General features: G+C 37.6%; 3 protein-coding genes across 3 annotated transcripts; all 3 read left to right on the forward strand.

The window, feature by feature from the left end:
• Positions 1-10110: 10110 nt before the first annotated feature.
• On the forward strand, positions 10111-11553 carry LOC114391097. Its single transcript, XM_028352083.1, has one exon. The coding sequence runs from the start codon at positions 10111-10113 to the stop codon at positions 11551-11553; it is 1443 nt and encodes a 480-aa protein (XP_028207884.1).
• Positions 11554-11756: 203 nt separating this feature from the next.
• LOC114391098 lies at positions 11757-19187 on the forward strand. The gene is made up of 2 exons (XM_028352084.1): positions 11757-15310; positions 15597-19187. Exons 1-2 carry the CDS (start codon positions 11934-11936, stop codon positions 19060-19062), a joined length of 6843 nt encoding a protein of 2280 aa, XP_028207885.1. The 5' UTR covers positions 11757-11933; the 3' UTR covers positions 19063-19187.
• A 106-nt stretch (positions 19188-19293) lies between these two features.
• LOC114391099 (protocadherin-11 X-linked-like) lies at positions 19294-22602 on the forward strand. Its single transcript, XM_028352085.1, has 2 exons — positions 19294-19365; positions 22354-22602. The coding sequence occupies exons 1-2, from the start codon at positions 19294-19296 to the stop codon at positions 22600-22602; spliced, it is 321 nt and encodes a 106-aa protein (XP_028207886.1).
• Positions 22603-25585: the final 2983 nt, after the last annotated feature.

The raw sequence follows: 25585 nt of genomic DNA on the forward strand, positions 1-25585 counted from the left end.
TTTAATTTTTCCATTTAAATTGGATTAACAGAAATTATATTTTACAACGGATTAAGATGTTTATTATGTAATTTTAAATCGTTATAAAATACATATTTTCTAACATTGTCATTAATTTAGATAATAGAAAAAAATTAAATCAATTTTAAAAAAATTCAACCAAAAAAATTAAAAAATTAAATCAAATCTAAATAATAAATTAGAGATTTAAAACTAATTTAACCTAAACTACTTAAAATATACTTTTCTTATGAATAATTAAAATATACGGGCTGTAAAAAAATATTATTATAAATTATCATACAAATAAAGAATTTTTATTACTTTGTAGGTATAATTTTTTTACATTATTAATTAATTAATCCAAACATATTTTAGATATTACTTTTTGAAGTAATTATTACAAAAACTTAATTATATAATTAGTCCCTTAATTCTATTTTAAGATTCAATTTTATCATTTAATTATTAAAATGTTTAATTTGATTCCTTAATTATTTAAAATAAATAATTATACCCTTTTTAACAAATTTGTTAATTTAATTGACAAAAATTGATACTACTGATGTGAAATGGTATTTTTTAAATTACAATGTAAAAGGTTATGTTTGCATTCACACCCAGCTTCACATCAAACATGCCCCAAGATCAATTTGCTTTGCAAATACCTTCAATTTTGCAAAAGAAAATCAATGTTTTCTCTCCACTTGGAACTCAACATACCCCTTCTTTCTTCCCATTCTCATGAGCTCACTCTCTATTTTCTCTCCACACGCATGATGAGTGCAAATATGGGTTCATCGTGACGCGTGTAAAAAAATTTCTTAAGGGGTTTCCTAGACTATCAATGATAGGAAACAACAGGATCTTGAAACTTATGGTTCTCACAAACAATCAATAAACAACAATAGATAATGATGTGTACCTTTCTCCATAGGAAGACTTGTACCTTTCTCCATAGAAACTTCTCTCCGGTGCACTTTGATTTCCTTGAAAGAGGAGAGAAATAAGATTTCACTTCCTTTGGCCTTTCTTTTCTGCCTCTCTCCGTTAGTGATGGTTATGAGTGAGAGAGAACACTTTTCTGGTCAGGAAAGGAACCTTATTTCACGTTAGTGGGTATTAAGCCCATTTTATAACCACTACTCCCATCAAGTATAAGTTAACCCTAGAAACTTCTCCTATTAAGCCCAATTACAATTTAGCCCTTAATCGTTAATTATTTACTTATTAGTCCCTACATAAGTCACATGTCTCTCACATGAGACATTAATTCTTACATTCTCCCACTTGGCTCATGTGACATTAATAAACATTATGGACTAAATAAATAAATAGATTAACTAACATAATGCGCATTAAAAATTGACTAAAATGTTCTATACACTGGGTACATCATAATTTCATGATTAAGAATAAGAACCAATTCGAGTCATGGCGGTTGTACATCATCTAATCGACATAGTCCCTCCCATGTACTACAAATTAGTCTTCTCCTTAATATGACCATAAGTTAGGAGTACATAATTGGTCCAACATAATGTCTTCTTTCAAGACAAAACCTGTTAACATTACTCTAACACAAACATGCATGCAAACATAGAGAACAGGTAATCAGAAACATATCATAATTGAGCTCAGAGTGTCACTAAAGTGCATAAGATAAATTACACTTAATGATCATCAATAACAATAATGCCCATACTTTCAACATGTTCTATAATGTCTTGGGCGGTAATACCTTATTCAAAGGGTCAACTATCATAAGGTTTGTGCTAATATGTTCTATTGACACTCTTTGTTTCTGAACTTCTTCCTTCACGACAAAGTACCTCAATTTCATATGCTTAGCACCCTTAGAGTACTTGTCGTTCTTACAAAAAATATTGTTGCGGAATTATCACAATACATTTTCAGCAGCCTAACAATACTGTCAACAATTCTAAGCCCTGAAATAAAGTTCTGCAGCCAATTAGCCTGAATTGTAGCCTCAAAACATATTACAAATTCAGCTCTCAGATGCAACAACAATTGATGCATACAAAATTACTTTCATTTGTTTTCGTTCCATATCATTTCTAGGACATTGTGTGAGACTAACTCTGTCTCATTTCTAAATTAGAATAGGCGATGTCAAACACCTTTCCATCTTGAATCTCTCTAGCACTTTATCGATATATATACTTTTTGAGATAAGTCTAACAATCCTTGTGATCTATTATGGAATATTTCTATCCCTATCACATAACTTACCTCACCCATATCTTTCACTTCAAAGTTTCTAGAGAGAAATTTCTTAGTCTCATGAAAAAGACCAAGATCGTTTGCTGCAAGCAAGATATCATCAATATACAGAATTAGAAAATAACCTTACTCCCACTGACCTTCAGATACATACACTGATAAACAGTATTTTCCTTAAATCTAAAGGAAATAATGGTATCATTAAACCTCAAATACCATTGGCAGGAAACTTGCTTTAAGACTGTATATTGATTTCTTTAGTATGCACACCATATGTTCATTTCCTTTAACTGAGAACCCCATTGGTTGGTCCATACAAACATTCTCCTCTAAATCTCCATTCAGAAAGGCGGTTTTCACATCTATTTGATGTAGCTCCAAGTCATAATGAACTACTAATGCCATGATAATCCTGAAAGAATCCTTTCGAGACCAGTAAAATATCTCTTTATAATCAATGTCATCTTTCTGAGTAAATTCCTTAGCAACAAGTTTAGCCTTGTAACGTTCAAGGTTGCTATGAGAGTCACGTTTAGTCTTGAAGACCCACTTACAACCAACTTTCTTATAACCCTTTGGTAATTCTACAAGGTCCTAAACACCATTATGTTCCATGGAATTTATCTATTCTTTCATGACATTTAACCACTTCTCAGAATTATCACAACTTATAGCTTGTGAAAACGAAACTGGATCATTATCATTAATGCTTAAGTTTGTTTCTGTTTCATGTAAGTATACCACATAGTCATTCGAAATAGCTGGTCTTCTTTCTCTTTGAGACCTCCTTAATGCTACTTCTTGTGGTTCTTCCATAATAGGTTCATTATGCATCATGGGTTCATTATTGTGTTGCTGATCTTCATTAGTTTTGTAACAACAATTAAAAAGAGCAATCACCTTACTGCTAAAGGCCCAAGCTAAAATGACTTGCACTCTAACTTCTTTAATTTCCACTTCTCGTGGAACTGTACTCCCATTGATTTCACCGTTTCAATGAACCTTATATTTTTCAGTTTCGAAAATTCTCATACTATGATTAGGACAATAAAACATATACCCCTTTGACTTTTCTGGATAACCAATGAAATATCCACTGATTGTTCTTGCATCCAATTTTCTTTCTTGCGGATTATAAATCCTTATTTCTGCCTGGCAACCCTAAACATGCAGGTGTCTTATACTAGGTATCCTATTTGTCCACAGTTTAAAAGGTGTCTTTGGAACTGCCTTACTAGGAACCCTGTTCAACAAATACATGACAGTTTTCAAGGCATACATCCACAAAGATACGGGTAAAGTCTAATTGATTACCATACTCCTAACCATATCCATTAAAGTTCTATTACGCCTTTCTGATACACCATTTTGTTGTGGTGTACCGGGAATTGTGTATTGCACACAAATGCACGTTTCTGAACAAGCTTAGCAAATGAACCTGGGTGTTGCCCAGTTTCATCATATCTTCCGTAATACTCATCACCTCTATCATATCTAATAATTTTCACATTTATGTCTAATTGCCCTTTTACTTCATTGTAGTAAATTTCTAAGGCATCCATTGCCTAAGAAATCTCGGGCAGTAAGTAGACATAACTGTAACGTGAATAATCATCAATAATGGTGATAAAGTATCATTCCTTTCCGAAATAACTAACATCAAAAGGTCCACAAATATTAGTATGCACAATTTCAAGAAGCTGAGTGCTTCTTGTAGCTCCTTTCTTTGTATGTTTTGTTTGTTTTCCTTTAATACAACCCACACAAATATTTAGATCCATAAAATCTAGATAAGGAAGAATTTTATTTTTTTTATTAATCTTTCCATCCTTTCTCTAGAAATGTGACCTAAACGTTTATGCCACAAGAAAGCAGATCGTTCATTCACTAAACTATGTTTAATGTCAACATTATGATGCAGAGTTAAAACAGTTTCAGCATACAAACTGTTTATTTCCAATTTATATAAACCATCACAAGAATACCAGTACCAATGAGATGATTATGCTTAAATAAATTGAATCATCCATTACCAAAATTAAAATAGTATGCAGTAACATCAAGTTTAGATAATGAAACTAAATTCCTAGATAAACTAGGTACATAAGGAGTTTCCAGTAAATCTAAATGATGTCCAGTGTTGCGTTTTAAACAATAAATCTCAACTATTTTCACTAGAGCTTTCACTTGATTCCCCATGAAAATAAACTTCTCATTTGGGCTTATGGTTTGGATTGTAAGGAATCTCTGCATAATGTTAGAAACATGAGTCATACATCCAAAATTAATCCATCATGTATCATGGGAAACTACAGTTAAGTTTGATTCAAAACATACATGAGCATTAAGCTCACCATTCTTTTCGAACCGAGACTTGCACTTTAGGTAATCCTTATGGAAATGTTCGGATTTCCTACAAAATTAACAATTATTTTCCTTTGATACCTTCCTTTGGATTTGCAAAGAGTCGTCATTGTTCTTTAATGACCCTTTGCCTTTATCATGCTTCTTCATAAATTTCTTTTCAAGCTCCTTGATTTCCTTGGTGGCTTACATAATGAACTGAGTGACTTCCTTGATTCTTAAGCCTTGTTTTTTTTTCTGAACTAACATACTGTGCAATCCATGCACATTCCATTTATCTTTCATGGTATTATAGTTCATTTAGAACGGGTCAAACTCAAACAGTAATGAGTTTAGAACAAACTGAACAAGAAAGTTCTCATTCACAGCCATTATATTTCCAAGGTCTTAAGTCTTGCTGCAATGTTTGTCATCTCAATGACATGTTCATACATAGTACATGAACCATCAAACTTCATGGTGGTCAATGTACTCATTAATGTCCCAGCAACAGACTTATCAACTGTTTGAGAGCACTCTCCCACTAATCACATAAACTTTTTAGCACTTTCAATTTTATGGAGAGTTGTCTTAATACTGTTTGCAACAGTCATTCTCATCAACATTAGGCTGAGTCTGTTAGATCTTTCCCAAGTTTTATAATGGACTTTCTCTTCATTGCTACTAGCATCAATAAAAGTAACAAACTTCTCTTCCAACATAGCAAGATCATGATCCAAAACACTAAGGTGAAATTGGACTTGCTTATTTCAGTCAGAGAAGTTAAGCCCATTAAAATTGGCTCAGATGATACATAAGAATCCAATGAATTCAAAACATGTATTACATAATAAAGTTCACATAAGTGTTTTGAGACATAAAATACATGTCATACATATGATTCATTCAGATAACGGTTAATGTATATTGATGTTCTCCTTTGGGTGATACACCAACACACAACATACAAACATAATGATGCTAATAAAATTTTAACATTATTTGACAATTAAATATGCACCAATTAGTAATATCTATTTTCTTTGGACATATAAATAAAACTAATGATACACACAAATTGCCTACAATTATATTCATTAATTATAAGAACAACTAATCAACCTTTGGACGATCCATAAATGCCTTATAACAATGAATTTCAATTACCCATAAACCAATAATCATATAATTTAGCATCCATTATTCTATGAGTAATTGGTATAATCATTAAGTTGGAATTAAATAACCTTACAAATTTGGTCACTTTGGTGACTAACAAATTCAACATACATTTAATTCCAACCAAGTATAATTGAAATAATCATTAATTTGGAATTAAATAACCTTACAAATTTGACCACTTTGGTGACTAACAAATTCAACATACATTTAATTCCAACCAAATATGTATGGTCTGCACATACTTATTGCTATTAACAATTCATAGCCATTCTATTAATTTCATTCCAGGCCATAAAATAATATTTGCATTTATTTGTGTTTTTGCATTCAAACACGTTCAAGCAAATATGTAGCATATACATATATTTACTGCTACCAATAATTGCAAAACATTCACATTAATTTAATTACAGAATATAAACTTTCAATCCTTTTGTCATACCCCATTTTTGACCCGTTTTTATTTCTTTTTTTTCTCGTCTTTTAAGCCGGAAATTTCCATCATTTCAGATGAAATTTCGGCAGGGAGGTATTTTAAAATACCTCATTTTTGTTTTGAAGACGCCCTTTTTTATTATTATTATTTATTTATTTACCTTTTTTATTATTATTATTATTTTTATTTTTAGTTATTATTTTCTTTTCTTTTCCTTTCCTGTTATTAAGTGTTTTTTATTATTTCCGTTTTTTTATTAATATCTTTATTAGTATCTTCTTTTCGTTTTTTTATTTTTTATTATTATTATTTTTTTTTTATTTTATTTTATTTTATTTTTTTTATTTTGCTGTTTTTTTTTTTTTTTTTTTTTTTTTTTTTTTTTTTTTTTTCTTTCTTTCTTTCTTTTTCCTTTTCCTTTCCTTTTTCCTTTTTCTTTTCAGTTTTCTCGGTCCAGGCCCAGAGGGGCTCTTCGTTTTTTACCCTAATTATGTCCTTTAAATGCTGCATTAATTACTGTGCATGTCAGAGGGAGAGAGAGAGGGCAGAGGTGAATACGAACAGTCAGAATACCAACAGCCAAGCCACCACTAGCCACCACGAGCCACCACTCAACAGCCCCTTTCCTCCTCCGCGAACCACCACCATCGGCCTAGCCACCACTCAACCGCCACTCTCCCCCTCCGCGAACCACCACCATCGGCCTAGAGCCACCACTCAGAGCCACCACGAGCCACCACTCAGAGCCACCACTCAGCGCCACCCTCCCCCTCCGTGAACCACCAACACAAGAAAAAACCAAAATCATCTTGCTCATACTATTCATTTCCTTCCCTAGAAATCGAAACGTTAGAACAGAAACCCACGCGAACACAGTAACCCACTCACTCACGCGGCCTAAAGCCTACACCAACCACCACCATCAGCCGACACCCACACCCACACAACCCAAACTGTAACCGTTTCCACTCTGAAGCTTAAACGATAACATAAGAACAAAGGTAGTTCACTTTTTTTCTAAGATTCAAGGCTAGATCTAGGCTTTATCAGTATTGGTTTTCAAAAAATAACGGTGGATTTGAGAACTAGGGAAAAAAAGGAATTCAAAACATGTAGTTTTTTTAAAAAAGGAGGAGTTTCTTTTTCCGACGCGGCGGCGCCGCCACCCATGGCCGGCCAGCCACTGCGCCGGTAAACAGCTTCCGGCGGTGTGTGGTTAGAGAGAGAAGAGAGCTTCTGAAGCGTTTCTTTAGAGAGAGGAAGAAATTGGATTTATGTTATTTTAGGGTTTATTTTCGAATTTATACTGCTGCCATGACCAATACTATGGTGCACGCGGATCTCTGTGTCCCCATGGACCATCAGGGTTGAACCGTTAGATCCTAGATCTAACGGCCAATGTTATCCCCTGTTTTGATCAGATGCGTCTCACCTCTTGGTTTTTACTCTGTTCTTCTTCTCTTGTGACGTTTGATTAAGATCTAATGGCTAAGACTGTGCCTCCCCATGATCAAATCTGGACGCTTCGATCAATCTGACGATTCAGATTTGATCTGTTAAGCCCACCTTTTATTTTGAGCCCATTTCCTTTTTTCTGTTCCTTCTAGTATTTTACTTTCTGCACCCCCTTTTCTTCTCTTTTTTTTTTTTTTTTTTATTATTACTTTTTTTATGCATCATATTTACTTTATGCCCTTGCATTTTTTATTTTCTTTATTTATTTTCCAGCACCATATCTATTTTACGTCTTGCATTTTATTTTCCAGTATCATATTTATTTTTTGTCTTGCATTTTTATTTTGTTTACTTTTATTTTATGCATCATATTTACTTTATGTCTTGCATTTTTTATTTATTTTTAGCATCATGTTTATTTTATGTCTTGCATTTTTATTTTCTTTTATTTTATTTCCAGCATTATATTTATCTTTATGTCTTGCATTTTTTATTTATTTTTAGCATCATGTTTATTTTATGTCTTGCATTTTTATTTTCTTTTTTTATTTTATTTCCAGCATTATATTTATCTTTATGTCTTGCATTTTTTTATTTATTTTTAGCATCATGTTTATTTTATGTCTTGCATTTTTATTTTCTTTTATTTTATTTCCAGCATTATATTTATCTTTATGTCTTGCATTTTTTATTTATTTTTAGCATCATGTTTATTTTATGTCTTGCATTTTTATTTTCTTTTATTTATTTCCAGCATCATATTTATTTTTATGCCTTGCATTTTATTTTCTTTATTTATTTTATGCACCATATGTATTTATTGTTTTGTATTTCATGCATTTTATTATTTCTTCTAGCATATTTATTTTAATGCATTTGAAATTTTTATTTATTATTGTCAATTAGAATGTATCTAGGTCCAATGTAAATAAAAATAAAAATGAGAATCTGCACCGACACTCACATTTATTTTTATGTTTTCCGCCGAGGACGATCATGTGATTTGAACCGTATCCGAGGAAAAGGGCCCTCACTTGATCCAACGTCATTTTAAGGGATCCGGCGCGTTTAGACTTATCTCCGTAAAAAAAAAAAAAAAAAAAAAAAAAAAAAAAAAAAAAGAACTTTCCATAATCAAAATTTCAAAAAAAAAGGGGCAATCTTTTCTTTCTTTCTTAATCAAATCTTTAATCAATCTTTAATCAATCAAAACATTTTTTCTAATTTAAAATCAATCGAACTCACTTCTTTTATTTCTTCTATGCCTTTTCGGCCTCTTACCTTGCCTAAACTCTTCTTTTTTCGAACTTTAAAATCAATCAAAACCAATCACTTGACTTTCTACCCCGAACTACATGATTTTGATCCCATTCGGGTATGTAGGCAAAAGACTTTGTCTTCCCAAATCAAATAAAAATAAACAAAAACTTTTTTCTTCTCCTTTCTTTTGAACCCACCTCTTTAATCTTTCCACACTTGAGCATTTATTTCCAAACAAATAATTAATTTAGCATAAAGATAAAATAAGCAAGAGGTTCCTATAGAGTACTATAGACGTTTAGGGTGCTAGTACCTTCCCTTTGCGTAACCAACCCCCGGACCTTTGATCTCTCAAAAATAGGGTTTTTCGAGCTTTCTCCCTTTTCTTCGGAAAAATAAAAGATCGGTGGTGATCTTAAAAATGCGAGTCAATGCTAATCAATAGCTTGATATCCAAAAATCACCGCGACAGAAAAATGGCGACTCCACTGGGGATCACACTCCTAAGTGGGTTAAACCTATCTTGTTTTTCTTCATCTTTATGCTTTATTATTATTTGAAACTGTAAATACGTGCCTAAGTATTTATCTTTTACGTGAGTGGTGAGATAAGTCCTACACCCGGACTTGAGGGAAACATAAGATAGGATGGTGGTATAATCATAGTGTCTTTCCGAGAGTGAGTTTCGGATGTGGCACATGTGATAACCCCGCTCAATGGAGGGATCTTGGGAATATTACTATGTTGGCATGAGTAGTCGTGTTCAGCATTAATATTTCCAAGCGACCTATGAAGTTGAGGACCTTTAGTTACCTTTAACCCATCTTAGCCTTTTAGGACGTAGTGCGGTGGCTAATCAAGAGTAGTCTTGAATTGGTTGATACGCGATACTACACTCAAACGAGGCTTTCCTATGGACGTTGTTGGACCAGGAGTAGTCCCGTAATCCGACAATATCCGGAAGTGGTCAATGACTTTGGGAACTTGGTAGAACCCGTGATACAGGTACATATGAAACCATAGTCCTTACCAAATGGCGTGTTTACCCTTAACTCCAACATTTTGGACTTAACTTCACCATGTTCTCTCCATACTGTGGCATAATCATGCATACATGCATCCATGCATAAACTCTTTTTTCATCCAAATTATCGAAGGACTTAGACAAGCTTTTTGTAAACTTTGTAGATATGGACATCCCACTGAGAAGCACTAGGAAGTACCTTTTCAAAAAAACAGACCTGTTGAGATTAAGGGAGCTAGCATCTTTAGTAAGTGATCCAGTTGATTTTCAAGCTCATCATGGGAAGTTGCTCAGAATTCTTAGAGTAGATGTTGAGGAAGGATGCCTAGAGACCCTGATTCAGTTCTATGACCCGCTCTACCATTGCTTCACATTTCCCGATTACCAGCTTGTCCCCACACTTGAAGAGTACTCCTACCTAGTTGGTTTACCCGTACCAGACAAGATACCTTTCCATGGTTTTGAGCCTACCCCTAAACCCTCCGACATCGCAGCCGCCCTCCATCTTAAAACCTCTATCATCCAAGCAAACCTTACCTCTAAAGGAGGCCTCCAAGGTCTTCCCACCCACTTCCTCTACCAACAAGCCTCCATATTTGCTGAAGCAGCTAGTATACTTGCCTTCCATTCTATCCTAGCCCTCCTTATATATGGCCTTTTACTCTTCCCAAATATTGACAACTTCATCGATATCAATGCCATTAAAATCTTTCTTACAAAGAACCCCGTACCCACTCTACTCGCCGATACCTACCATTCTATCCATGACCGTACCCAGGCTGGCCGTGGAACCATTTCTTGTTGTGCACCTTTACTCTATCAGTGGTTTACCTTCCACTTACCTCAATCCCGTGCCTTCAAGACCAATGATGATAAGCTTTCTTGGCCTCGCCGAATCATGACTCTTGACCCATCTGACATTGTTTGGTACCAAGCAGCTAGTGATGTTGGAGAGATTATTGTGAGTTGTGGTGAATATCCCAACGTACCTCTTTTGGGTATGCGTGGCGGAATTAGCTACAACCCGCTTCTCGCTCGACGACAATTTGGGTACCCGATAAAGACAAAACCAAACAACCTTGCCTTGACTAATGAATTCTATCTTAACCATGGAGATCATTCGAACAAAAGGGAAAGATTCGCACAAGCTTGGAGCGCTATCCGCAGACTCAACAGAAGTCAGTTGGGAAAGAAATCAGACTATGTGCATGAATCTTACACCCAGTGGGTTATTGATAGGACCAAGAGCTTTGGCCTACCCTACCGCTTACCTAGATACCTATCGTCCACCATCCCACCATCATCCTTGCCTATCCCCTTTGATACTAAGGAAGAGTTTCATGAACAATTAACCAAAGAAAGGCAAGAAAAAGAAACTTGGAAGAGGAGATGCCAGGAGCTCGAGCAAGAGAATGAGACTTTGAAGGGGAAGATAGCCCAACAGAGCCGTGAGCTTTTTATCCAGAACCAGAGGATGATTGAGAAGGACGACTTGCTTCGTCGGAAAGACGCTTTGCTCCACCGAGATGCTAGAAGGAAGAGGAGGTTTATGGATTTGTTCTCCCGTGCACATTCAGATTCCGAGGATCCATCTACTCCGGGAGTTTGAGTCTGAAGTTCTTAGGACCTTATGTTTAGATTTTAGCTCCCGAAATCTCTTGACTTGTAAAAAAAAAAAAAAAAAAAAAAAAAAAAAAAAAAAAAAAAAAAAAAAAAAATTTTTGTAATATTCCAATGCTTAAGTGAAGTGTTTCAGTTTATGATGTTTACAATTTCTCTAACAAGTTCTTCGATAATAATTTGTTCCCTTTCTTTTTGCATAAGCATAAGCATGCATCATGTTGCATTCATGGTTTCTAAATCGAGTCTCACACTGTGTTCACTACTTCAAAAAGGGGGGAGTCAATCAACCGCCGCCCAAGGAAAGTGGCCCGACGAGTTCTCCACAAACCAACTCGCATTTACAACACCAGGGCCAATCGGAAGAGGATGGATATAGTTGAACAAGAAAATCAGAGTCTCAGGGAGGAGGTTGCCACTTTACGAGAGGGAATGGATAGGTTGACGACCATGATGAGTGCACTCCTGTCAGCCCAGAACTCTCAAGCTGCCGCCGCTACTGTAGAGCAGCCCTTGGTGAGCACAACCCCGCTATCTACGGTGACTTCTCCACCCCTCTTTTTGCCTCCAGGTTGTACATGGGGAATGCCACCTCCAGTCTGTGGAAGCCCCCAGCCCACTGTATCTGAAGTTCCACCTCCTTTTGCTCAGCAGTCAGCACCGGTTCCGCAACCCAATACCTCTTTCCCTCAAGCTGCAATGACTTATTCAGCTCCACTGATTCACACTATTCAACAGGAGGTTGAACCAATTTTCCAAGCTGAAAATGTTGTAGCCTTCGACAAGATGGAAGAACTCCAAGAAAGATTTGATGGTATGCAAAGGGAAGTCGAAGCCCTCCGAGGAAGAGATCTGTTCGGGAAGGACGCCTGTGAATTGTGCTTGGTCCCAAATGTTACTATCCCTCACAAGTTCAAGGTGCCAGACTTCGAGAAGTATAAAGGGAACTCTTGTCCCCGCAGTCACTTGGTGATGTACGCGCGGAAAATGTCCATGTATACTGACCATCATAAGCTGCTTATTCATTTCTTTCAGGACAGCCTAACTGGGGCCGCTCTGAAGTGGTATATGAATTTGGACAGTGCGAGCATTCGTACTTTCAATGACCTGGGTGAAGCGTTCATCCGGCAGTATAAGTACAATTTGGACATGGCCCCAGATCGTGATCAGCTCCGTGCGATGACACAAAAAGAGAAGGAAACGTTCAAGGAGTATGCCCAGCGTTGGAGGGAAGTGGCTGCCCAGATTGTCCCGCCGTTGGAAGAAAGGGAAATGACCAAAATATTTCTGAAGACCCTGAGCCAGTTTTATTACGAGAAAATGGTTGCAAGTGCACCAACAGACTTCACTGAAATGGTCAACATGGGTGTGCGATTAGAGGAAGGTGTCCGAGAGGGACGTTTGACTGGGGAAAGTGCCCCTGCCGCAAGTAATGCCAAGAAGTTTGGAGGCCACTTTGCGAAGAAGAAAGATCAAGAGGTGGGAATGGTAGCTCATGGTAAGCCTCAGCAGAATTTCACCCCATATCGTCAGGTCGCGAATGTCGCATCCACTATCCCAAACCCATCATATCACCAACAAAGGCCACATTACCCCCAACAATACCCTCCACACCAATACCCTCCACAACAATACCCTCCACAACAATACCCTCCACACCAATACCCTCCACAACAATACCCTCCACAACAATATCCTCCACAGCAATACCATCAGCCACAATACCCTCAAAAACAACAAAATCGCCCGCAGACCCCCCAACAACCATATCACTCACAAAACCGCCAAAAAACAACCTTTGATCCAATCCCGATGAAATATGCTGACTTACTCCCCGCCCTGCTCGCCAAAAACCTTGTCCAGGTCAGAACACCCCCTCGTACACCAGATGTTTTACCTCCCTGGTTTCGTCATGATTTAACCTGTGCTTTCCACCAAGGGGCCCCAGGTCATGACGTTGAAAACTGCTATGTCCTGAAAAATGAAGTGCAAAAACTAGTCCGGGCCAACTTGCTATCCTTTAAAGATCAGAATCCCAATGTTCAGGCAAACCCTCTGCCGAACCATGGGCCTGCTGTTAACATGATACAAGATTGTGATGAAGACGGTGTCATCCTGAACGTCCAGCACATTCGAACTCCCTTGGTCCCAATACATATCAAGATGTGCGAGGCAGCTCTGTTTGACCATGATCATGCAGCGTGTGAAATATGTCCAGTGAATGTAAAAGGATGCCCGAAGGTACAAGGGGACATACAAGGGCTGATAGACAGCAGAGAACTAACCATCACGAGGAAGGACAGAGAAGTGTGCGTCATTACCCCCGAGTTTCAGCGGTTGGAAATAAGCTATAACAGTGGGGAATCAACTACTACTCCACTAGTGATTAGTTTGCCAGGACCTATGCCGTATGCTTCTCTAAAAGCGGTCCCTTACAAGTATAGTGCCACGATGTTGGAAGGTGGGCAGGAGGTGCCTTTGCCCTCTCCAACTCCTGCGATTTCTGTGGACAACATTGCTAGTGACGGTAAAGTTCTAAGGAATGGACGTGTTATCCCCACATTGTTTGCAAAGAAAGTGAATGATCCGGCAGTTAAACAGGCGACAGTGAATGGCCCCGGTACAAGGAAGGAAGTAGGCCAATCCAATGGGACTAGCAAGAATTCTGATCATGACGAGATTCTGAAACTGATCCAGAAGAGTGAGTATAAAGTAGTAGACCAGCTGCTGCAAACTCCCTCCAAAATATCCATTTTGTCTCTGCTATTGAACTCAGAAGCACACCGTGAGGCTCTAATGAAAGTGTTGGACCAAGCTTTTGTGGAGAGGGACGTGACTGTTAATCAATTGGACAGTATAGTAGGAAACATTACTGCCTGCAATAATTTAAGTTTTAGTGATGAAGAGCTTCCTGAGGAGGGGAGGAACCACAATCTGGCGTTACATATATCGGTGAACTGCAAGTCTGATGCTTTGTCGAATGTACTTGTGGACACTGGTTCCTCATTGAATGTAATGGCCAAATCCACATTAGACCAACTTTCCTACCGGGGGCCTCCCATGAGAAGAAGCGGGGTGGTTGTCAAAGCGTTTGATGGATCAAGAAAGTCTGTTATCGGGGAGGTTGATTTGCCCGTTACAATTGGGCCGTTTGTTTTCCAAATTACATTCCAGGTGATGGATATCCAAGCCGCATACAGTTGCCTTTTGGGTAGGCCATGGATCCATGAAGCTGGGGCCGTGACATCCACCTTGCATCAAAAGTTGAAGTTTGTCAGAAATGGGAAATTGATCACTGTGAGTGGAGAGGAAGCCTTGTTGGTTAGTCATTTGTCAGCTTTTTCCTTTATTGGTGCTGATGAAACAGAAGGAACCTCTTTCCAAGGCCTGACTTTAGAGGGTAAAAAGCCAGAGAAAAATGAAGTATCTTTTGCTACTTGGAAGAGCGCACAGAAAGTGGTGCAGGAAGGAACAGGTGTAGGATGGGGAAAAGTTGTGCAGTTGCTGGAGAGTAAAAACCGTGAAGGACTGGGATTTGCTTCTTCTGCAGGATCCGCAACGAACAGTGTTGGATCAAGCTCCATTACTAGCACCTTTTGTAGCGCCGGGTTCATCAACAACTCGCCAGAAGCCAATGCTGTCTTGGAAGATGCTCCTGAAGAGATAGTGCTTGCATTTGTCACACCTGGAAAACTTGTTCGCAACTGGGACGCGGTTGACATCCCTTCAGTGGTTCATGCATCAAAGTAATGTGTCTTTGTTTTTCTGTTTGTTTGTTTTTCAAAAAAGGATCCTTTCGTCTTGCCCAGGACGAAAGCGCAATTATGTAGGGCTGTTTTGTTTCAAGCACTACTCTTATTAATGGAAAATGTGGTTTATCCCGATATCTATGCTTATTGCTCTTTCTGGAAAATGGTAACACAAAAAACCCAAAAATATTTTTTTTTTTTTTTTGTTTTCTGATTTCAATTAATTAAAAAAAGTCTGCATTGTACACTCATTTTTCTAAAGTCAATCATCAATCATATGCAGACTAGGCATTTATGAGCCCGTTGAACATAATAACCCTGCACTCTCTCCCAACTTCGAATCTCCTGTCTACGAGGCTGAAGAGGAGGAGGATGATGAAATCCCGGAGGAACTTGCTCGGTTATTGGAATATGAAAAGAAAACCATTCGGCCTCATGAGGAGGTAGTAGAGGTGATTAACTTGGGAACCGAGGAAGATAAGAAGGAAGTCAAGATTGGGGCATCGCTTGAGGCAACTGTCAAACGAAGGGTGATTGAATTACTCAAAGAATACGTCGATGTGTTCGCATGGTCGTACCAAGATATGCCCGGCTTGGATCCCCGTATTGTGGAGCACCGTTTGCCTTTGAAGCCCGAATGCCCACCAGTCAAACAGAAACTGAGAAGAACTCGCCCTGACATGGCTCTCAAGATCAAAGAGGAAGTACAGAAGCAGATCGATGCAGGTTTTCTTGTCACATCAGAGTATCCCCAATGGTTAGCCAACATAGTGCCTGTTCCAAAGAGGGACGGCAAGGTCAGGATGTGCGTTGACTACCGGGATTTGAACAAGGCTAGTCCGAAAGATGACTTTCCTCTACCTCACATCGATGTATTGGTTGACAGCGCTGCAAAGTCCAAGGTCTTCTCCTTCATGGACGGTTTCTCTGGGTACAATCAGATCAAGATGGCAGTTGAAGATAGAGAAAAGACATCTTTCATCACGCCTTGGGGCACCTTTTGTTACAGGGTAATGCCCTTTGGGTTGATAAATGCAGGTGCCACTTACCAAAGAGGCATGACCACTCTCTTTCATGACATGATGCACAAAGAGATAGAAGTGTACGTGGATGATATGATTGTCAAGTCAGGCACTGAAGAAGAACATGTCGAGTACTTGCTGAAGATGTTTCAACGGCTGAGAAAGTACCAACTTCGACTGAATCCCAACAAATGTACCTTTGGTGTTAGATCTGGAAAATTCTTGGGCTTCATTGTCAGTCAGAAAGGTATTGAAGTAGATCCTGACAAAGTCAAGGCCATTAGAGAAATGCCGATTCCACAAACAGAGAAACAAGTGAGAGGTTTTCTTGGGCGTCTAAATTACATTTCTCGTTTCATCTCACACATGACAGCCACGTGCGGACCTATATTCAAGTTGCTTCGAAAAGATCAAGGGGTTGTTTGGACCGAAGATTGTCAAAAGGCTTTTGATAGTATCAAGAATTATCTGCTAGAACCTCCAATTCTTATACCTCCAGTTGAAGGAAGGCCTCTGATTATGTACTTGACTGTGTTAGAAGATTCTATGGGCTGTGTGCTCGGACAACAGGATGAGACCGGAAGGAAAGAACATGCTATCTACTACTTGAGCAAGAAGTTTACCGATTGTGAGTCCAGGTACTCCCTACTTGAGAAAACTTGTTGTGCACTAGCTTGGGCTGCCAAGCGTCTTCGTCACTACATGATTAACCACACCACCTGGCTAATATCCAAGATGGACCCGATCAAGTATATCTTTGAGAAACCCGCTCTGACAGGAAGAATTGCTCGTTGGCAGATGTTGTTATCCGAGTATGATATCGAATACCACACCCAGAAGGCAATTAAGGGAAGTGTTCTTGCTGATCATTTGGCTCACCAACCAATTGAGGACTATCAACCCATCAAGTTTGACTTTCCTGATGAAGAGATTATGCACTTGAAGATGAAGGATTGTGATGAACCATTGTTTGGAGAAGGTCCAGATCCCGAGTCTAGATGGGGTTTGATTTTTGATGGAGCCGTGAATGTCTTTGGCAATGGAATTGGGGCGGTTATTATCACTCCTGAAGGTAATCATCTCCCTTTCGCTGCAAGGTTACAGTTTGATTGCACCAACAATGTGGCAGAGTATGAAGCATGTATCCTGGGCATTGAAAAAGCCATTGACTTGAAAATCAAGAACCTTGACATTTACGGGGATTCAGCTCTCGTAATCAACCAAATCAAAGGAGAATGGGAAACTCGCCACCCCGGCTTGATTCCATACAAAGATTATGCAAGGCGTTTGCTAACCTTCTTCAACAAAGTGGAGCTTCACCACATCCCTCGTGATGAGAACCAGATGGCAGATGCGTTAGCAACTTTATCCTCTATGTACGAAGTGAGTCACCGGAATAATTTGCCAACAATCAGAATTCAGCGCCTCGAGAGGCCCGCTCACGTGTTTGCAGTCGAAGAGGTTGTTGACGATAAACCCTGGTTCCATGATATCAAGTGTTTCCTTCAAAGCCAGGAATATCCACCTGGAGCATCCAACAAAGACAGGAGAACTTTGAGAAGATTGTCTGGTAATTTCTTCCTAAATGGGGATGTTTTGTACAAAAGAAACTTTGACATGGTGCTACTCAGGTGTGTAGATAAGCAAGAAGCAGAATTTTTGATGCACGAGGTACATGAAGGCTCCTTTGGAACTCACTCCAATGGACATGCAATGGCAAGGAAGTTGTTGAGAGCAGGTTACTACTGGATGTCGATGGAGACAGATTGTTGCAAGCACGCTAGGAAGTGCCACAAATGCCAGATTTATGCTGACAGAATTCATGTACCACCAACTACACTTAATGTTCTTTCTTCTCCATGGCCTTTCTCTATGTGGGGCATCGATATGATTGGTAGAATCGAACCGAAGGCTTCAAACGGGCATCGTTTCATTCTAGTGGCTATTGATTACTTCACCAAGTGGGTTGAAGCAGCATCTTATGCAAATGTGACTAAGCAAGTTGTGGTCCGCTTTATCAAGAATCAGATCATCTGCCGTTATGGTGTGCCCAACAGAATCATTACAGATAATGGAACGAACTTGAATAACAAGATGATGAAAGATTTGTGTGAAGAGTTCAAGATTGAGCATCACAATTCTTCTCCTTACAGACCTCAGATGAATGGCGCAGTTGAAGCTGCAAACAAGAATATCAAGAAGATAGTGCAGAAGATGGTGGTCACATACAAAGACTGGCATGAGATGCTACCGTATGCTTTGCATGGGTATCGCACTTCGGTGCGTACTTCAACAGGGGCAACCCCCTTCTCTTTGGTGTATGGTATGGAAGCAGTACTCCCTGTGGAGGTTGAGATTCCATCAATGAGAGTTCTAATGGAGGCCCAGTTATCAGAAGCTGAATGGTGCCAAAGCAGATATGATCAGTTGAATCTAATTGAAGAAAAACGCATGAAAGCCTTGTGCCACGGACAACTTTATCAACAGAGGATGAAGCAAGCTTTCGACAAGAAGGTTCGTCCTCGTGTGTTTCAAGAAGGAGATCTTGTGCTCAAGAAGGTTTTATCTTTCCAACCCGATTCTAGGGGCAAGTGGACGCCTAATTACGAAGGCCCATATGTCGTCAAGAGAACTTTCTCTGGTGGTGCACTGACTCTTACGACTATGGATGGGGATGAGCTCCCTCGTCCCGTGAATGCGGATGCAGTCAAGAAATACTTTGTCTAAAAATAAAAGAACAGCTCGATAAGTCGAAAACCCGAAAGGGCGGCTTAGGCAAAAATGAGCGTCTCGGTGGGTCGAAAACCCGAAAGGGCGGCCCAGGCAAAAATTAGAGACATCAAACAGAAAAATAATTAGCCTGATAGGTCGAAAACCCGAAAGGGCGATCTATGCAAAATTTAAGGACCAAAAGACAAAGTAACTGCATCGAGTTGATCTTCGTTCATTTGAGACACAATGGAATGTCAGGGAGACCCTGAATCTGAAGCATCCAAACAGTGGAATTCAAGGTTGTCAGAGGGAACAACGGTTATTGTGTTCAATGAACCTTCGATTTATATTTACCATTTTCCAAACTTTGTAAGATCAGTGGAGCCATGCCATTGGCAGGTCACCACTCTTTCAAATAAATTTGAGCCTGTTGCCTTTCATTTGGAATTCTCATTTATTCAGCTTATAAAACCTTTCCTTTTTATGGTAGCATTTGAAACAAAATATTTCTAAAAATCATAAATTTTCTTTCGTGTCTTTTTGAAAAGCACAAACAACAAAACACTTTTTCTTTGAACTCGTGAATAGATGAAGGGTGTGTCAACAGCTACCATGAGAATGGGTAAACCTTGCAGGTTGCACGAGGTCAATTGTTTTTTTCAAAAAAAAAAAAAAAAAATAAATAAATAAATAAATAAATAAATAAATAAATAAATAATAAGCATGACCACAGAAACACCAGCTCTTCTACCATGTTTTTCGGATTGGCACGTTTTCCCCAAGAAATGTTTATTCCCCATCAGTTGCTGCGGACTTTACCCCGTCGCTATTTTGATATACCCTAGTGGCATCATCCCCATTGAAGGTTGCAGAGTGTTTGTGATGCGACGTCGGGTCACTTTCAATCTTACCTGTCCAACCTTGTTCCACCAAATCTATCATTCACACAATCATACAAGTCAATCCTCCATACAGTCATACAAGTCGTGTCGTCATTCGGGCATTCATACGTTCATGCGTATACACATTCATGCATATACAATAAAGACAATATCATGCGTACATGGCTGCATTAACCATCATGAGTCTTGCTTCATTTATCTTTTCATTTCAATCAATCATGAATAATTTGTAACCTTCTATTTCCCCGAGTGTCATCCCCAATGGGTCTGATCCAAAGGTGTCACCCTCTCTCCGTCAAGTGGCAATTTCTTTAATGAACAGCTTGTGCATCATTTGCCTCTGTTTCATGTCATCAGTTGATTAGTTCGGCAATAACCCGAACAGTTGACATTTATCTTTGTTTTTTGTCAGTTGACTAGTTCGGCAATAACCCGAACAGTTGACATTTATCTTTGTTTCTTATCAGTTGATTAGTTCGGCAATAACCCGGACAGTTGATATTTATCTTTGTTTTTTGTCAGTTGATTAGTTCGGCAATAACCCAAGCAGTTGACATTTATCTTTGTTCTTATCAGTTAATTAGTTCGGTAATAACCCGAGCAGTTGACATTTATCTTTGTTTTTTGTCAGTTGACTAGTTCGGCAATAACCCGAACAGTTGACATTTATCTTTGTTTCTTATCAGTTGATTAGTTCGGCAATAACCCGGACAGTTGATATTTATCTTTGTTTTTTGTCAGTTGATTAGTTCGGCAATAACCCGAGCAGTTGACATTTATCTTTGTTCTTATCAGTTAATTAGTTCGGCAATAACCCGAGCAGTTGACATTTATCTTTGTTTTTTGTCAGTTGACTAGTTCGGCAATAACCCGAACAGTTGACATTTATCTTTGTTTCTTATCAGTTGATTAGTTCGGCAATAACCCGGACAGTTGATATTTATCTTTGTTTTTTGTCAGTTGATTAGTTCGGCAATAACCCGAGCAGTTGACATTTATCTTTGTTCTTATCAGTTAATTAGTTCGGCAATAACCCGAGCAGTTGACATTTATCTTTGTTTTTTGTCAGTTGACTAGTTCGGCAATAACCCGAACAGTTGACATTTATCTTTGTTTCTTATCAGTTGATTAGTTCGGCAATAACCCGGACAGTTGATATTTATCTTTGTTTTTTGTCAGTTGACTAGTTCGGCAATAACCTGGACAGTTGATATTTATCTTTGTTTTTTGTCAGTGGACTAGTTCGGCAATAACCTGAACAGTTGACATTTATCTTTGTTTCTTGTCAGTTGATTAGTTCAGCAATAACCTGAACAGTTGACATTTATCTTTGTTTCTTGTCAGTTGATCAGTTCGGCAATAACCCGGACAGTTGATATTTATCTTTGTTCCTCATCAGTTGGCTAGTTCGGCAATAACCCGGACAGTTGATATTTATCTTTGTTTTTTGTCAGATTGGCTAGTTCGGCAATAACCCGAACAGTTAACATTTATCTTCAATTCTGGTCAGTTGGCTAGTTCGGCAATAACCCGAACATCTGACATTTATCTTTGTTCCTTTGTCGTCAGTGGCAGTTCGTCGTCAACCCGAACAGCTGACATTTACCCCCAGTAAAACCATGTGATCCCCAGTCGGACCCCTCTTCTTTAACAAAATCGGGTACCATTTGGTTTTGTTATTCCCAGTCGAGCCATTTACCTCGTCTTGCATTCATACTTGCATCGCAAGCATTCGCAACATTACGTGCATAACAGTGCATTCATAGCATTTTGTAGTTGAAATTGGTCAAAAATGGTGTACTCTGTATTTAAATCTCTTCGACCCGTCGCTTTAAAAGTTTCACTTTTAAATCTCCGTAACGAAGAGACTTAAATAGGGGCATCTGTCATACCCCATTTTTGACCCGTTTTTATTTCTTTTTTTTCTCGTCTTTTAAGCCGGAAATTTCCATCATTTCAGATGAAATTTCGGCAGGGAGGTATTTTAAAATACCTCATTTTTGTTTTGAAGACGCCCTTTTTTATTATTATTATTTATTTATTTACCTTTTTTATTATTATTATTATTTTTATTTTTAGTTATTATTTTCTTTTCTTTTCCTTTCCTGTTATTAAGTGTTTTTTATTATTTCCGTTTTTTTATTAATATCTTTATTAGTATCTTCTTTTCGTTTTTTTATTTTTTATTATTATTATTTTTTTTTTATTTTATTTTATTTTATTTTTTTTATTTTGCTGTTTTTTTTTTTTTTTTTTTTTTTTTCTTTCTTTTTTTCTTTCTTTTTCCTTTTCCTTTCCTTTTTCCTTTTTCTTTTCAGTTTTCTCGGTCCAGGCCCAGAGGGGCTCTTCGTTTTTTACCCTAATTATGTCCTTTAAATGCTGCATTAATTACTGTGCATGTCAGAGGGAGAGAGAGAGGGCAGAGGTGAATACGAACAGTCAGAATACCAACAGCCAAGCCACCACTAGCCACCACGAGCCACCACTCAACAGCCCCTTTCCTCCTCCGCGAACCACCACCATCGGCCTAGCCACCACTCAACCGCCACTCTCCCCCTCCGCGAACCACCACCATCGGCCTAGAGCCACCACTCAGAGCCACCACGAGCCACCACTCAGAGCCACCACTCAGCGCCACCCTCCCCCTCCGTGAACCACCAACACAAGAAAAAACCAAAATCATCTTGCTCATACTATTCATTTCCTTCCCTAGAAATCGAAACGTTAGAACAGAAACCCACGCGAACACAGTAACCCACTCACTCACGCGGCCTAAAGCCTACACCAACCACCACCATCAGCCGACACCCACACCCACACAACCCAAACTGTAACCGTTTCCACTCTGAAGCTTAAACGATAACATAAGAACAAAGGTAGTTCACTTTTTTTCTAAGATTCAAGGCTAGATCTAGGCTTTATCAGTATTGGTTTTCAAAAAATAACGGTGGATTTGAGAACTAGGGAAAAAAAGGAATTCAAAACATGTAGTTTTTTTAAAAAAGGAGGAGTTTCTTTTTCCGACGCGGCGGCGCCGCCACCCATGGCCGGCCAGCCACTGCGCCGGTAAACAGCTTCCGGCGGTGTGTGGTTAGAGAGAGAAGAGAGCTTCTGAAGCGTTTCTTTAGAGAGAGGAAGAAATTGGATTTATGTTATTTTAGGGTTTATTTTCGAATTTATACTGCTGCCATGACCAATACTATGGTGCACGCGGATCTCTGTGTCCCCATGGACCATCAGGGTTGAACCGTTAGATCCTAGATCTAACGGCCAATGTTATCCCCTGTTTTGATCAGATGCGTCTCACCTCTTGGTTTTTACTCTGTTCTTCTTCTCTTGTGACGTTTGATTAAGATCTAATGGCTAAGACTGTGCCTCCCCATGATCAAATCTGGACGCTTCGATCAATCTGACGATTCAGATTTGATCTGTTAAGCCCACCTTTTATTTTGAGCCCATTTCCTTTTTTCTGTTCCTTCTAGTATTTTACTTTCTGCACCCCCTTTTCTTCTCTTTTTTTTTTTTTTTTTTATTATTACTTTTTTTATGCATCATATTTACTTTATGCCCTTGCATTTTTTATTTTCTTTATTTATTTTCCAGCACCATATCTATTTTACGTCTTGCATTTTATTTTCCAGTATCATATTTATTTTTTGTCTTGCATTTTTATTTTGTTTACTTTTATTTTATGCATCATATTTACTTTATGTCTTGCATTTTTTATTTATTTTTAGCATCATGTTTATTTTATGTCTTGCATTTTTATTTTCTTTTATTTTATTTCCAGCATTATATTTATCTTTATGTCTTGCATTTTTTATTTATTTTTAGCATCATGTTTATTTTATGTCTTGCATTTTTATTTTCTTTTTTTATTTTATTTCCAGCATTATATTTATCTTTATGTCTTGCATTTTTTTATTTATTTTTAGCATCATGTTTATTTTATGTCTTGCATTTTTATTTTCTTTTATTTTATTTCCAGCATTATATTTATCTTTATGTCTTGCATTTTTTATTTATTTTTAGCATCATGTTTATTTTATGTCTTGCATTTTTATTTTCTTTTATTTATTTCCAGCATCATATTTATTTTTATGCCTTGCATTTTATTTTCTTTATTTATTTTATGCACCATATGTATTTATTGTTTTGTATTTCATGCATTTTATTATTTCTTCTAGCATATTTATTTTAATGCATTTGAAATTTTTATTTATTATTGTCAATTAGAATGTATCTAGGTCCAATGTAAATAAAAATAAAAATGAGAATCTGCACCGACACTCACATTTATTTTTATGTTTTCCGCCGAGGACGATCATGTGATTTGAACCGTATCCGAGGAAAAGGGCCCTCACTTGATCCAACGTCATTTTAAGGGATCCGGCGCGTTTAGACTTATCTCCGTAAAAAAAAAAAAAAAAAAAAAAAAAAAAAAAAAAAAAAGAACTTTCCATAATCAAAATTTCAAAAAAAAAGGGGCAATCTTTTCTTTCTTTCTTAATCAAATCTTTAATCAATCTTTAATCAATCAAAACATTTTTTCTAATTTAAAATCAATCGAACTCACTTCTTTTATTTCTTCTATGCCTTTTCGGCCTCTTACCTTGCCTAAACTCTTCTTTTTTCGAACTTTAAAATCAATCAAAACCAATCACTTGACTTTCTACCCCGAACTACATGATTTTGATCCCATTCGGGTATGTAGGCAAAAGACTTTGTCTTCCCAAATCAAATAAAAATAAACAAAAACTTTTTTCTTCTCCTTTCTTTTGAACCCACCTCTTTAATCTTTCCACACTTGAGCATTTATTTCCAAACAAATAATTAATTTAGCATAAAGATAAAATAAGCAAGAGGTTCCTATAGAGTACTATAGACGTTTAGGGTGCTAGTACCTTCCCTTTGCGTAACCAACCCCCGGACCTTTGATCTCTCAAAAATAGGGTTTTTCGAGCTTTCTCCCTTTTCTTCGGAAAAATAAAAGATCGGTGGTGATCTTAAAAATGCGAGTCAATGCTAATCAATAGCTTGATATCCAAAAATCACCGCGACACCTTTAATCACCTTCAACAATAATTTTTTGAAAAAAAAAGGATCAAGTGGGATTGAAAATAGCAAACATAAGGTTGCAAATAGCAATTTCCAAAATTTCATATTCTTCCCTACAACAGCTTTTCAAAATTGGAATTGAATCTTTACGTTAATGGCACGCTTCCTTTCTTTCACCATTAGAAGTAAAAACTTTCTCCAAATTTAATATATACATGTCGTGTAGCTTTCTCTCCGATAATTATAAGTTTTCAAATAATCTTTCTCCAAAAATTGGTATTCAACAATAACAAAATATTGCCAATAAAACAATACATGCAGCGGAAAATAAAATTCCTAAATTTCATAATTAGGATTTATGCATAATTGAAAGAAATTAAATTATCCCTAAATTTCATAATTAGGGTTCATACATAATTGAGAGAAATTAAATTATCCCTAAATTTCATAATTAGGGTTCATACATAATTGGGAGAAATTAAATCATTCTTGGAGAATCATAAATTTCATAACATATGCTCTGATACCACATGTAAAAAAAATTCTTAAGGGGTTTCCTAGACTATCAATGATAGGAA

The sequence above is a fragment of the Glycine soja genome, chromosome 16 (genome assembly GCF_004193775.1).
Source record: "Glycine soja cultivar W05 chromosome 16, ASM419377v2, whole genome shotgun sequence".
Lineage (NCBI taxonomy): Eukaryota > Viridiplantae > Streptophyta > Magnoliopsida > Fabales > Fabaceae > Glycine > Glycine soja.

What these genes read in the sequence shown, in the direction of transcription:
- LOC114391097 (XM_028352083.1), top strand. Translation starts at nt 10,111, where the DNA reads ATGGACATCCCACTGAGAAGCACTAGGAAGTACCTTTTCAAAAAAACA.
- LOC114391098 (XM_028352084.1), top strand. Translation starts at nt 11,934, where the DNA reads ATGGATATAGTTGAACAAGAAAATCAGAGTCTCAGGGAGGAGGTTGCC. An exon ending in TCAGTGGTTCATGCATCAAA is followed by an intron (nt 15,311 to 15,596) that starts GTAATGTGTCTT and finishes AATCATATGCAG; the next exon opens with ACTAGGCATTTATGAGCCCG.
- LOC114391099 (XM_028352085.1), top strand. Translation starts at nt 19,294, where the DNA reads ATGGAATGTCAGGGAGACCCTGAATCTGAAGCATCCAAACAGTGGAAT. An exon ending in GGTTGTCAGAGGGAACAACG is followed by an intron (nt 19,366 to 22,353) that starts GTTATTGTGTTC and finishes TGTGCATGTCAG; the next exon opens with AGGGAGAGAGAGAGGGCAGA.